This window comes from Ammodytes marinus, assembly GCF_949987685.1.
Source record: "Ammodytes marinus genome assembly, chromosome: 18".
In the NCBI taxonomy this organism is placed as follows: domain Eukaryota; kingdom Metazoa; phylum Chordata; class Actinopteri; order Uranoscopiformes; family Ammodytidae; genus Ammodytes; species Ammodytes marinus.
The window spans coordinates 4,329,164-4,344,685 of record NC_137222.1 but is presented as its reverse complement, the minus strand read 5'-3'; the positions used below and the strand labels follow the sequence as shown (position 1 = coordinate 4,344,685).

The 15,522-nt window shown below is 38.6% G+C and overlaps 1 protein-coding gene across 1 annotated transcript in view; it reads right to left on the bottom strand.

The window, feature by feature from the left end:
- The window catches only part of LOC307265007 (netrin receptor UNC5D-like), a gene marked incomplete at both ends in the record, with an annotated part of 171,547 nt that overhangs the window by 30,116 nt on the left and 125,909 nt on the right, over positions 1 to 15,522 (bottom strand). The window contains 5 exons of the mRNA XM_080046577.1: positions 1,648 to 1,833; positions 5,009 to 5,041; positions 5,846 to 6,010; positions 8,466 to 8,633; positions 10,629 to 10,803. Of these exons, the coding sequence (XP_079902703.1) occupies positions 1,648 to 1,833; positions 5,009 to 5,041; positions 5,846 to 6,010; positions 8,466 to 8,633; positions 10,629 to 10,803 (727 nt within the window). The remainder of the gene's footprint in view (positions 1 to 1,647; positions 1,834 to 5,008; positions 5,042 to 5,845; positions 6,011 to 8,465; positions 8,634 to 10,628; positions 10,804 to 15,522) is intronic.

The window sequence follows — 15,522 nt, the reverse complement described above, 5'->3', positions numbered from 1 at the left end:
AAGAAAGTCGAAATAAAGAGTTAAGCTGTGAATGTGCTTTTTGCCTCATGTTTTCTTTGGAAGTTTATTGCTTGGGGGTGCACTCAAGTTTGCCATAAAGCAATAACTTCATGGCTTGCTTTACGTATTAGGCTTTTACAGTATATTGTATTTTATTTGACATTTAATAATAATAATAATAATAATAATAATAATAATAATAATAATAATAATAATAATACATTTTATTTATGATGCACTTTATATTCAAGAATCTCAAAGTAGTCCAACAACAGCAAGAAACTCCAGAAAACTCAAGTGAACAAACTGAATAATGTAATAAAGTCATTTTGGCCCCTAAAGCGATTTAATTATTGATGTAGTTCTATCACAATACAAACGCATTTTTTGAATAATTCATAAATAGATATATAAATACATACATATGGATACAAAAGTGTAAGGCTTGCTTGAGTGTTCTGCAATTTGAATAACGGAGTAGCATTAATATTTAACTATATTTATAGTATACTTACAACTACATCTTGTATGCAGTGACCTTTTCCATTCAATATCCTCTGACCATGTGTGCATTGTATCTGTTCTCCATTTTTAATTCAGGCCTATAGTTCATATGTTTGGATGCAAATTAAACTCCACTATATATAATTATGTCAGCTTACTGTGTTACAATTTCATAACTGCAGAATTAATGAGATTTTTTATCCAGATTGTATACAGTCTTTGTCTTTTGAACCATCAAACTAATTACAATATCATGATTGTGACTTTTTAACTACAATCAGCAGATTGATATACGAATAACACACACAGTGCACAAGACAATTCAGTACATTTCAGTTCAGGCACCTGACGCTGTATTTTTAAATGGTAAATTAACTATAAATGCCACTTCCATTGAGGGTGAGGGTTGCAGTGGTGAGGCTGAAGTTGTATTTATGTAAATGAGGTATTGGATAGAGATTCCAGTATTTGTTTTAAACTGCTCCTAAATAACCTCGTATTGTAAAGTCAAGTGCAAGTACGTTTTTCAAAAAGCATTAACATAACTATTTTAAAATAACATTGTTTTCACTGATGGTCTCGTTTGCTGTTACAGGTCTACTATGATCATCAGAGGCAAAATGAGACTGTTTCATAAACGTTTAGAAGTTCATCGAAGTCTCTTTAAATATTGAATCATTATCCGACGGTACTTTTCCTGAAGATCTGAACATACACACACCCTTTATGTTATCAACCTCTTCTGTCCATATCTGTCAGTTGCTCCTCAGTTTGGCTATACAGTATTAAGTTAAGTTAAGTTAAGTTATCTTCGTCTTTTCGCATATTCCCTCTCAAGTTAGTACACTTTGGAGGAGGTCAATGCACAGGGTCAGCCATAGTACAGCACTCCTGGAGCAGTTTCTGGGGTTAAGTGTCTTGCTCAAGGACACAATGATAGAGATGGTGGGCACCGTAGATGTAATACCAGCCGCCACTCGACCTCATGGTTACTGGTCGGCCCCTCTTCCTCTAGGCCATCCTACCATGCATCTATGTAGTAAGAGCCCTTTGTTCACAGCAGGGGGTGTACAGTAGCCCTTTCATATGCTTCACAAGTTGAAGCGTGTATCCCATTTGTACTACACACAATCAGCTACTCACCTTGACGCGAGGTCTTGAAGCTAAAGGACTGGAACCCCCCGGTGAGGGCGGAGGAGTCGATCACATCCACTCCGTACTCGCTCTGGCTCCGTCGATACAGAGTCACCGCTATGATCAGAAGAACCACCGTCACCACCCCCGCTGCTAGGCCCGAATACAAGGCCACGTCACTGCTGCTCTCCACTCCTTAGAATGGAAGAGAGAGAAAGAGAGAAGGAATATGTTTGAGGAGCGACTTTTCTATGCGTTTTTTCCAACTGTTATTATTCTTTTTTTTTAGCACTTTGTTTATTGATCTTTCACATTATAGAAAAACATAAGTCTAGCAAAGTCTTAATAAGGACGCGGGGGAGACATTTATTTATATCCCAGAATAAACTCTGCATTGACGGAGAGCAGCTGAGTTGAAGTTATGGAAGTATTGTTTACAGCATTTTTTATCAAACTTTTTTCTTCTTACTTTTTTTTGTTACCACAACTTTGTTTATTGATGTTCACAATATAGAAAATGTTATACATTATACAAAAGGCAAGGTCTGGAACTCTGGATACAACACCACATCACTGCTGAATGTATTAGTGAGAGTAATAGAGGGAGAGTGTGAGAATCACATGTTTGAGGTAAATGCTTTTCTCTTGCAAGGTTTACCACGCTTAATTAGGACGCGGGGAAGACATTTACTGTATCTCCAAAAATAAACTTTTTAAAGCCTGCGTTGCCGAGGAACAGCCGAGTTAAAGTTATGAGAGTCTTATTTTAACAGCAGGCAAGAGTATACCTTGGTCTAAAAACTTTAAAAAACTACTTTTTCTAACACCTTTGTTTATTGATTTTTCACAATATAGAAATAATGAAATAAAGACGAGAAAAGCACTCCAAGATGTTGTACTTTATTTAGTTGCCACACATTTTGTTGTTTGGCAACTAAATAAAGATGTAAAGTTGGGAGTTTTGTCCTCGTCTTTAATGTCATTATACAGTGTGTGCTTGTGAAGGATTCTGCACCAAGTTTTTTCATTATGAGTTGAGTGCTATGTCCTTAACAGAGATATAACATTATACATAATACAAAGCTAAGCATTTTCAGCCTTATACAAACATAAATAATGATAATAAAACTAACGTATGCCAGCACAGTTTGAGGGGGCACTCATGGTGTAGTGGTTAGAGGGCATAGTCCTCAGAAGCAGCAGACCACGGGTTAGAATCCGGTTCGTGGTCGTTCTCTGCATGTCATTCCCCTCTCTGCCCCATTTCATCTCTGTCTCTCAACAACTGTCTAATAACGCATAATAAATAAATAATACCCAACAAATAAAAATAATTATTTAAAAAAGTATGCAGGCGCAGTTTGGAGTTAGTCAGATTTATGGAAAATAAAAAGTGAAAAAGAAAATCTAGGACAACCTCGGCTTCAAAATATATTTTAGCACCTTTCTGTTTTTACTATTCCTCTTCTTGCCTTGCTTCCTGCCACACACACACACAAGCAGCATTGTTCCATGCTGGAGTGTTAAAGCTTCTAATGAGGAACCTCTGAAGGAAGCCGATTACAATCAACTCAGCACCTGACTGTCATTCTAAACACGGCCGTCTCTGGCACTCTGCATTCCGTTGGGATGGTGTGACAAAAGCAATTCATTAAATTAGCTCATCGGCAATGATTATAGCTCTATCTGGTCCCACCAGTGCTGCAGCTTCCAACTTCACAAAGAGAAAACGAACGAGTGGGGAAAAAAAAGAAGTGGTTTTTCGTTTGCTACTAGCTTGTTCTTGAAAGATAATGAGATCCATGCTGAAACAGGACATTCGGGAGAAATCCCTTAAGCACCCTGGAAATCCCCCAAATGAAGAGAAATTGAACAAAAATATGCAAAGCGGAATTAGCGGCTACACAGTGTATAGCAGGTTAATTGAGGGCTTGGGAAGTCTTGGCAAGCTTATAGGGCCACTTTCTTTTAACCAGTTTTCCAACAAACACAATTACAAAACAACGAGAAAGGACGATTAAAGGAGAGCATTGTGACTGTGACATAGAAGGTCAAATATATATTTTTTTCACTTTGCAAAACTACAAACAACACAGAAATGGTCCTAGCCATACTGCATTAAGCAATTTATATATAGGGTGAACCACTGGCTGCTTTGCTTGTACCTCAAAAATAATGGTATTAGTTGAAATTTACAGTACAATGAACTGTACAGAAGTAAAACTGAGGCAATAATGGTTAACATTGAGTACAACTGTTTATAACACAACACAATCCAGTTTTTACTCCACAATGTTCATTTTAACAATAGGCTATAGGCTATAAAAGTAAAAATGTATTTCAATTTGAATGTATTTCAGCCATAACTATGGGGTCTGTTTAAAGACTTTTTTAAATGTTTTGATATTATTGCACTGAGGGAAAAAGGGAAAAACACTTCTTTCTTCTTAGTAAGGGCATTAAAGGCTTACATTTGTATAACAAGGGACATTATCCGACATACAGCAGATATTGTAGATGAGTTCAAATGGTTGCCAAGGGTGAAACAGGGGTCACTCACTGTCACAATCTCCTGTCTAAGCCTTTCAGCTGCAGTTAGACAACAACTGCCAGTCAACTGTCAACTAGGAAACATATATTTAATAAAATCACAGGCAGCCATCCAATGCTTTTAACAGGGATTTCTTATCTGCTTAAATACATGATGCTAGCAATGAACTGTAAGATTACGTGTGTATTTTTACACTATGGGAGTATTCACAATGAGTCATAGAGAGTGTGCCTTTTCATAACAACAGCAGTCGTGGTTATTTATCCCTTTTATACCAGCCATCAAAATATAAAAATGTATTCCCTATTTTGGAGGAACCAATACACTCTCTTATAGTGTATAAGCAGTGATGTGCTAAGCTGAACCAGCCTGCCAGACATATTTCTCTCAGTCTCTGCCAGATCATAGCAGTGAATGATCTGAATAGCTTCCGCTGATGGTACTCAATAAAAAAAACATTGCATTGGCACCGTCGCCGCTCGTCAAGCATCGGGGTTTTATGATACTTTTACATCATTACCAACCAAAAAAGTAGAAGGCGTAGCATAGCAACAGCCGAAATAAGCAGCGCAAGTAAAATTATTTTATAACAGTAAAGATGACAATATATGAGAGCAGTGAAGCCACCAAAACAACAATCTCCAGCCAATAAATATTGAGTTTTGTCTGGTCCATGAGTGAAAACAATATTATTGGAGAGCTTTCTTCAATCATAATCCAGTATTCTTCCCGGCTGTGACAGTTATATATATTTTTTAGAAAACTAATAAATACAGCCTCTACATAACAGTAAGAAATTGAAGTTGAGGAGACACTCACCCTGTGGCTTGACATCATGTAGCAACTTTCGATCTGCAAAGACATAATCATAAAAATCTGAATTTGAGTGTCTCTTGGAGCATTTTCTATACAACAAGGCAAGGCAAGTTTATTAATATAAAACAATGCAGGCAAAGTGCTTTACCGAGGGGCATACACATACATTAAAAGTTAAGACATAAGAAAATATTGAGGTTGCATATAAAAACGGGCAATAAAAACAAGCAAGTTACAGGTTTAAAATGGAAACGGAAAAGTCTTCAGATTTAATTTGTGAAAGTTTATTTGATCACTGCTTGTGTATGCATCCATGCCCTGTACACACTGTGGATGTGTATGAATAATGAAGATGGATGAGGGGCGCTGGTAATGAGCGCGATCATAATGAGGATCATGATCTAGCCCACACACACACACACACACACACACACACACACACACACACACACACACACACACACACACACACACAGCCTAAAAATTACCAACAATAAATCCAAAATGACCCAGTCACTGAACACAATGGGACTGACAGTAATGATGCTGAACTGTCTATTTTTTTCTGTTCTTGTTAAAGGTGCTCAGAATTATGTTAATTCTAGCGGCCCCTTTGGACAAAAGCAGTAGTGTTTTTACTACGCCAGCTGTTGTTCCTGGGTGAGCGTACCCATGACAAAGGCATTAAGAAAAACAATATAAAAATAGCATTCTTTGCACTGATGGTCTCGTCATGTCATTTATGATCATCAGAGGAAAAATTAGACTGTTTCAGAAATATGCTAAAGTTCCTTGTAGCCCCTTTAACCAGCGGAGAACAAAGATGGCGGTGTTACCCACTCTGTGTACATAGGCCGCCGGTGCAGTTATCGGTTGCCAAGGCGACTCCGTCACACAGCCGTCCTCCGTGTTTGGGCTCGGGCGCCGTACACTCGTGGCTGCGCTGCCTCTCACAGTCTGAACTGCACACGGACCACTCGCTCCACTCGCCCCAACCGCCATCCACTGAGGGAGTTACACACACACACACACACACACACACACACACACACACACACACACACACACACACACACACACACACACACACACACACAATAAGCTTTTCTTAAAAATCTTGTTCCTAAATATTATAAAACTTCATTTAAAAAAAGAGCTTTTTTACTAGGACAGTCTCCATGGCAACAGTTATTGTTGTTGTAGAATTTTTGGGCAGAGAACTTCCGGGGTAGGTTCAAAATACTTAGGGCCCGTGTCCACCTAACGCCTTTTTCCCACCGCAAGCGCCTTTTTTCAATTGAGTCCCAATGAGAAGCGGCCGCCTCGCCCAGCGCTTTTTTCCCGAGCGTTTTTGCCTTTTTGTGCGGCCGCTTCGAGTTTCTCCAGTTAAAAAAAGTTTAACTTTTCAGAAACACTTAAACCAGTGTTGATAGGTCTGACTGACAGGTGACGATCAGCATTTTCTCTCCCCCGATCACAGCACTCTCTCTCCCAGCTCATAAAACGCTTGAAAAAAGCGGTCGAAAAAAGCGGTCGAAAAAAACGCTCGCACACTCCCGAGCGCACAGCCAGCGTTTAACGCTGGAAAAAGGCGTTAGGTGGACACGGGCCCTTAATGAATCATAAGAACTAGACGAATAGCCTGCCTCTTCTAAGCTGAATTTCTGTACAGTTTATCAAATTAAATTACAATATTTGTCATTTGGATTGACAAATATGCCTAACTCTTTTTAGATGCTTACTATCACGCAACTAACTCCCCAAATGACATAGTTAAAAGGATTTTGTGGATTTGGGTTTACAGAAGCTTAAATATATATATCTTGAAACCGCAAATGTCATCCTTGCTGGGGAACACTAGGAACACTAAGGATGCAGGTACACAGATTTGATGAGCGCAAAAAGCAGGGTTGAAGTGCATGCACACGCGAGGGGAAAAAAACACTTATAAAATAAAGAATATTCAGTAGAATATAGAAAGACAAGATACACAGGTCAGAAGAAGCCTTTTTTTCAAACATACATTCCCACTTTTCTTGTTAAAGATTCAAACATAGCGCTGAAGTTGATCCATTTAACACCTCCCTGGGGCTTTTTGGGGAAAACACTTTCAAGGTAAGGTGTGCACTACAAATAAAAAATGTTTACACCTCGGAGCGTCAACATGTCACGCACATGCAACACATTGACACCCTGCTTATGCCATTATCCATCAAGTCTCCTTACCACCTCCAAATAGCTGCCCTTCTTCCTGCTAATCTAAACGCAAATGCACCCTGATTATGTTGAAAACTCAGGAGGGGAGAAACAATCCTTCAGAATGAGCAGTTGGCAAATAGGAGTGAATGTTTAGAATAGTGCACTGCCTTCCCCTGATAACTGTTTTTGCTTCCTTAAACCTGATAAAGAGAAGACATTTTATTTTATTCTGGTGCTGTTGTTGAAATCATGCATTTGAGCTTGACTAGAAAAACAAACAAACGACAAAAAAACACTTGGGCAGAGCAGATTATGCAGAGGTTTCCGATAACTAGAAAAGCAGCTCAGTTATTTCTCTAACAATTTAAGCTGCTGTTTGTATCTCCCTCAAAGGCTCTATATATGCATTTTTAAGCCATCTCCACATTTCTTGTCTTTTTTTCCAGTCATTTTGAATGTGCTTTAGGTCTAGCATTAGATTTCCGATACAAACCATTGTCACTGTCAGCAGTCGAGGTGTACAATGTATTTACAGTGAAATGTAACTGTATGGACTACTGCTAAATACAAAGAGCACCCGCAGCTTTAAGATCGATTGTTCTCCCTTTTCTTCCAATGAAACACAATTTTCACCGTAAATTCCAGGTTTTAAAATCTACTCGAAGAGACATTAAACCCTTTCGAGCAATCAATCACTTCGACCTGTTTGTGGCGGTTACTTTCATATTGAATGGAAATGCATTTGTACGTGGAGAGAAAGAAACCTCCTCACATTTCTGCACTCAAGAAGTGTGTTGAAATTGACAGTTTCTAAAGTTACTTAATATATAGGTATTTTGCTGATATACATGGCTTTTATATTTACCTGGAAAATTGTAAAAGTGGTGTTATTGCAAGTAATAACCTATTTTACAATATAGCTCATGAATGCATTGCTTCAAAGCACCGACACCTAAAAGCATTTTAATTGAATGCAACCCTGAAGTAAATTTAAATTTGCTTAAAAAAAATGACTTGACTTTAATAATAAAACATTTGTTTTGTGTGTTTATATAGCTTTTACTGAGGATAACATAACATCTTGTTCGAAAAATAAATAATTAAAGGCAATTTTTTGCATATCTGAAGTTGATAACAATAGAAGGGTTAACTGGAGCCTTGAGGTTGGAGGAATAGTTTAAAAATCTACAAATTACTACAGCCTGCTTTTAAGCGCATGCACAAACACTGTCAGTATGGAGATCTACATGCTTGTGCTCACCTGGACACACTGTGTTGCAGGCGCTCTTCTGCACCGCGATGCCCTCACAGAAAGCTCCCCCGTTGAGAGGAGCAGGGTTGGTGCATGTTCTAGAACGTTTCTGAAGGCCGCGTCCACAGCGCACGTTACACGGAGACCAGTCACTCCATGACGACCAGCCTCCATTCACTGTACATGTGCAAAAGGATTTAAAGATGGAGTCAGCAATACTGGAGAGCGCTTGTTGTTTAAATCACTTTGTCAAAATCAGTCAAAACCTGTACGTACTATTTGTGTGATGAAAAAAATAGGTGATACTACACAGCTAAGCTCTCCAAATGGGCACGTTGCCAGCTATGGTGGGCCCCCTTTGTTAACACACCCTGTTCTAACATAGTCGTTTACAGAGCCTCACCCTAGGCTGTGTATTAACACTTGATTTTTTTTCCAGCGCACAAACAGTACAGACAGGTAGCAGATCTTTAGATGATATTCACTGATTATGACTTAAAGTGATTAAGACAAAAAGCTTTCTCAAGAATCACTGCCTCCATCTTTTCATTTTATTTGCTTCTTTTATTATGTTTTTAATTCGAGTTTTAATTTTAATTTTATTTTTATTTGCTTCTTTTATTCGCTTTTAAATGTTTTATAATGTGTTTTATGTATTCTAATCTTGCCCCTGTAAAGCACTTTGAGTGGCCTTGTGTCTGAATTGTGCTATATAAATAAACTTGCCTTGCCTTGCCTTAAAGGGATAAAGAGATACTACTGCATAACGAAAACGTGCCTACATTGTGTGGTTAATGATATATTTTCATGTCATGTAAAAGAACAGAGTGACAACTGCACAGGGAGTTCACTTAAAGGTGACAATGACATTAACGTCTTGTAAGAAATAAAAACATGTGTGATGTGTATGTGTGTGTGTGTGTGTGTGTGTGTGTGTGTGTGTGTGTGTTACCTTCCGTCTGCTAACGTCTATTAACTCTGATTTGTGACGTGGACCAATTCAGAATGATTGACTAATCAGCTCATTTGCTGTCAAAGCACAGGAAGAAATATAACGTTCTTTTATTGTACATCTGTCCAAGGCTATCAGGAGTAGGGAAGCCTGTCAGAGACCTCATTAGCATTAGGGACACTAATGATTGATGGGCCTTAACAATAAAGTGTCACAACGAATTAGACCAATTCTTACAGCACCTAAATGTCCTCACTAGGGCTGCACATTTCTTGCTTGAATGTTAATCAAAATGTTTCGCCTCAAGAACTTATATCACAATTCCCTTATAGAAATTCTTGCTTTCTTCAACCGAAACATTAACATGAGTCTACAGAATCAACATTTTGGGGCTTCAAGGATCATCTATTGAGGTGTTTGCTTGACCGATGCATTTAAAGCTTGTTTTGTTTTACATTGTGATGCTAATTGTCATTTACTATATAATAGCTGGAATTGTTCCCAAAGCATAGGAGTGAACTTTCAATTTATACATAAGGAAATAAAATGAGCAATTCTAGAAATTAGATATATATATATATATTAATCAAAATCATGATTTTTTTTAGTATAAATAATTGTGCAGCCCTAGTCTAACAAACAGGAGAAAAAGGTCAGTGAATTGAGCACTGAAACACTCCAATGAACAAGGTGTTAAAGGAGGTGGTGCTACTCTTGACATTATGATTTCACTTGCTCACTTGTGTCTCTGCAGAGCTCTCCACGGGGCTATAAAAATAAAAAAGCAAGGTGCTTAACACTGGCAGATAAAAGCCGCCGGTGTAATGACAGCCCACGCCACTGCCTTCACCACCATTAATAATTGAGTTCTTGTAAATATTGTGGCCCGTTGTCTCCTCGCGTTCACACATGAGGGATCACTTGTCCATTACCTGCTCATTAGACTCTAGTGTGAAAGAGAAGACCACACGCTGCGGTCTTCAAGCACTGCTTTTTTTCTAAATGAATGACTTTGGGGAATTTGCGTGTGGTGCCAATTTGACAGCCTTACATCTGTGGTTGAAAGGGATTTTTTTCAGAGAGCTGTTGGACATTGTTCTGATCATCTGTAACACAGACCTAAATAATTCAAACGGGATATAATATACATTTTATTTTTTTATTATTTTCTTCTTTTGAAAAATAAGACAAAGTATATTTGGAATTTTGATATATCTTACCGTAGACTACAACGGTTGCTGTGGCACTGCGTCTCTTGGCGACAATGTTGCTAGCGACGCAGGTATAGTTTCCGGAATCAGAGAGACGTGCTTCAGATACGATGAGGTTATGGTCGCCTCTGGTGTCAGAGACACCGTCAGAGCTGAGGGGCTCTTCATTCTTCAGCCATTCCACCTGGAAACACAACAGCAGAGTAGTACACACATTAACTAAAGATACTCAAGGCTTTCATGTTGAGGTTAACATAATGGCAAATGTGTGACACATGAATTCATATCCTCCACAAAATATACTATACACAATGTTAAAGGTGGAGTCAGCAATTCTAGAAAAGGCTTGTTTTCTAAATCACTTTCTGTCAAAATGAGTGAACATGTCCACAGGATCCGCTGCATATCCAATATGTGTGACCCTAAAAAGACAATCTAGTTTTAATAAACGGGCATGTTGCTAGCTATGGTGCGCCCTATTTGTTTACATACCCTATCTTTATACCAGTTTACAGAGCCTAGGCTGTATAATAACCCTGGATTTTTTTTCCAGTCACACACAAAATACAGACAGGTAGCAGATCATGAAGAGACATTGGCCGATTTTAATCAAAAGTTATTATGAAAACAAGGTCTGGTACAGAAGATAATATATTTGGTATTATAGTTTAAGGTTATAATGACTTACATTTGCAGTACTGATCGTGTGCAGCTCTGAACTGTGAATTTTTGGAAAACACTACTCAATTCCCTCGCCATAACACACATGAACAGAGGCAAGTGTGTGTTGTGATCCCTCAACACTTACGCGTCTCTCATAACAACACTACATGTTTATTTGTGTGTAGAGTAGATTTATGTGAACTCGCCTAGGACACTGTTTATGTTTCAGCGTGGTTTCGCTTTTATAACACAGCACGGTTGTTAACATAAGTGGTTCTCAACCTTAATTTTGTCTGATGTACCTCCAACACAGCCCCATCCAGTGCGCTTCAGCTGCAACACTCAAAATATGCTCTGAGCCTCTGACGAAAAGGAATGAATGGATTATTAAGGAGAAGTTACGTAACAATAATAACGTGATATAAAAAGTGGATATTGTTACAATGGTCTTTCATAACAAACATACAACCATTATTGCATTGCTTTTAGTAGATGAGAGCCATTTATCCATTAGACTTTTATTTTTCTATATTATTAATCACTTTTAGCTAAAGATAAAGTATTTATATATCACTTTAAGCTTACTATTATATAGATACAGTATATAGTTGTATTGTAATTGCATATGAAACACAACACAATTTTGTTTACAGCACCACTCCAACTAGCAGCATTTAAAAGTGGATACATGCTTTCTCAGCTGTTTCTGCATTCATTTTAGCTTTAATCAACTGTTCCATTTACTTAACCTATTTGAACTGTTTAGGCTAAAGCTATTCAATACCATTGGCTAGCTGAACTGTTTAAGCTTACATCATGTATTAGGTTTAGGTCACTATTTCAATTTCAATACTCTGGGCTTTTCCAAAAATAGCACCAAAGAATTTGTAAAAAAAAAAAAACATATTTTTGAAATTTCTCAGTTGACTTCCTACATTGATAGGTAAGGGGACACATTCTTATTTGAGGATCTGGGGTTTTGTGTGAAAGGTATAACTTAAATGTCATCCAATCGCATGGAAGGACACAGTACAGGCAGCATCATGGCACATCTTCCACTCACTACCAATTTAGCGGGCGACCGTGTAGTGAGTGAAAGCAATAAGGAGCAACAAACTAAAGGACGCTCTGTTGATGTGTCCTCGCCACACATGACTGGCCCTGTAAATTGCTATTAATGTGCCACTGGCTTGAGCTTTTCATTGAGAGTGACGAGCTGGGGCAAGAGGGAGCGGGCTTTGATTTATGGCAGTGTATTTGAGGATTAAAAACTCCGCCCCCAACTGCAAGCTCCATGTGTTTGTTGTGCATTGGGGTTGTAACTCCACAGTGAGTGTGGGTCTGTGCGTGCGTGCGTGTGTGTTTGTGTGCATGTATATGTGTGTTTGTTTGTGTGTGAATGTGCGTGTGCGTGTTAATGTGCGTGCGTACGTGTGTGTGTGTGTGTGCGTGTGCCTTTGTGTGTGTGTGTGTGTGTGCCTGTGTGTGTCTGTGTGGAGTGTCCATTTGCCAAGGGAATACAACAACAGCCAACAAACTCAGAGATTGCTTTGCTCTTTCAAAGCGCCCCGGATGAAAAAAAATGTAGCCGGGAAATCAATAAATCAGGAGTCATGTTGTCACAAACAGGGTTTTTTTCCATCCTTTGATGGCCCGAGAAGTCTTTCATCATGTGCCTTTAATTGAACTTTTTTTTTTATCATTTGGCCCCACGGCTTTCAAGACATACCAAGCAGCCAACTGCAGCAATGGCTGTTCTTCTATCAATCCCTGTCAGAATATATTTTGCTTTTTTCTCACTATTTCACATCTTTGACGTCTAATCAACCAGTGTTTCCGCCCATGCTGTACTGAAGATTCTCCACAGCTGCTACCATCACTCTACGCAATTATGGAAGCAGTCAGTTTTAACCTTTTTATGCTTTTCTATTTTAATCAAACAAAATTCCCCCTTATCCTGAGGTTTCATCACAGGGTTCATTATCTTGCTTTAATGCATTTTTAAAGGATTATTTATGCAATCATATTATAATCTTGTATCTGGCAACAGGAACTGACATACTCGGAGATGAACACAGTAATTATCTAATTATCTATCTATCTATCTATCTATCTATCTATCTATCTATCTATCTATCTATCTATCTATCTATCTATCTATCTATCTATCTATCTATCTATCTATCTATCTATCTATCTATCTATCTATCTATCTATCTATCTATCTATCTATCTATCTATCTATCTATCTATCTATCTATCTATCCATCCATCCATCCATCCATCCATCCATCCATCCATCCATCCATCCATCCATCCATCCATCCATCCATCCATCCATCCATCCATCCATCCATATCCAGTATCCCTATCTAAACTGGGCGTTAACCTTGGCAAGTTCTAGGTTGGTTCTTTCATCACCTACTCTGCACAAACACTGTGGCCTCTTTGGCCAAATGATGAAAGAGATAAGCTGCTCAGTTGTTTTTACCCAGGGGGTCACACACATTTTACATTGTCTGTGTGTCGTCCGCAGTGTTATAAAAAGATCCTCCCTCAAAGGCATTACTAAGGCCACCGGAAAACATTGTAAAGGCTCAGTAAAACAAAAAACTGGGTTGAAAGGCAAAAAGAACAACTTTGTGACCAGGCCGGTAAAATAAAAAAAGTTCTTAGTTTGCTTCAGGTTGAAAACAGGCAAAAAGCAACAGTCCAAACCAGGCAGGCAGGCAGAGGGGGAGATGAGTCCAACTGATCCAATAAGGGCACAGGGTAGCACAGAATAGGTTTCCAGAAAAGACAGGCAGTGAGGTCATACCAGGCAAAAACTCAGGCAAGCGAGGAGAGAAAATTGCTCAAATTCTTCTAAGACAGAAGCACAATGGATGACCTGGCGGGGGGAATGAATGAAAGTGGGCCAGTGAGTCTATAGTCTACAGTATATGTGATGGGAGCAGGTGAGTGAGTGTGTGTGTGTGTGTGTGTGTGTGTGTGTGTGTGTGTGTGTGTGTCTCTGCAGGGCAAGTGAGAGTGGCAGGATCAGAAATTACAGAAGCGTAAGTTCATGGAAGTGGGGAAGAATAGAAAAAAGAGAAAAAAGTCAGACCCGGTAAATGTGACACAAAGAAACATGGCGTACATTGTGACGTAAGTAGTAGCCTTTAGAAGAGGCAGTGCATATAATGAGCCAATTGCTGACGTTTTAAAAATGACCCAGAGGTTATCCGGTGTTATACAAGCAGCAAATTATAGTAGGAGGAAGATTCATACTCCGGTTCCGCTCTTAAAGGTGCAGTGTGAAATATCTGAATATTTAGTTGCATCTAGTGGTGAAAGTTCTTGAATGCAACGCTCCCTAGGTAACCCCACCGCTTTCGATTAACAACAGAAGCTACTGAGGCTCTCAAGAACAAGAAGCTAGTTACTAAAGATGGCATCATCCACCACTGCCTCAAGTCTTTCCACAATATCAAGTGATAAAGTGAAGATGTATTTAGTTATTTTTTTTATAGTATTTCTTCTTCGTCTTCAAACAGGTGCATTTCCCCAAGACCCCCACTTTATAAAATACATATGGTCGTTAAGTTTGTCCATTCTGTGCTACTGTAGAATCATGGCACTGCAAAAAGGTGGTCTGCATGGTGGCAAGCCCCGCTCTTATGTAGATAGAAAAGGCTCATTCTAAGGAAATAAAAGGAAAAACAACTTATATTCCATTTCTACCAAGTCTGTTCTGAAAAATGCCAATACAACATTCTACACAATGCACCTTTAAATTCATGATTGTTGATGTGAATAAAAGTTGACATGAGTTAAAAGGAAAAAGCTATCGGTCACCAACTATGAGATTCGAAGAACTTAAATCATTATAGAAGGTGCTGTAAGGTCATTTTTTTCTTCTCACTACAAACACTGTTCAAACAAAGACAACTTACTAATGGACCTCTACCAGGCACAGGAAAAATAGGCTGCCATTTATTTTAGAAAACAATACTGGAAAAACGATTTTCCCGTAGGCAGCTGGTGGCTATACACACGTGTGACGGAGAAACATAATGAATTGAAAATTAACCCTCAAACCTTTGTTCTCTCCCGACACATATATTTATGAAGCAATACCAAAATTGAACTTGACAGGTACCAAGATTCAACCATTATGTTTTGTAAATTAAATATACTCCCAACATTTACTGGATAATATGTCACCTCAGGAAATACAGCAGGGAAACTAAATGTTTGC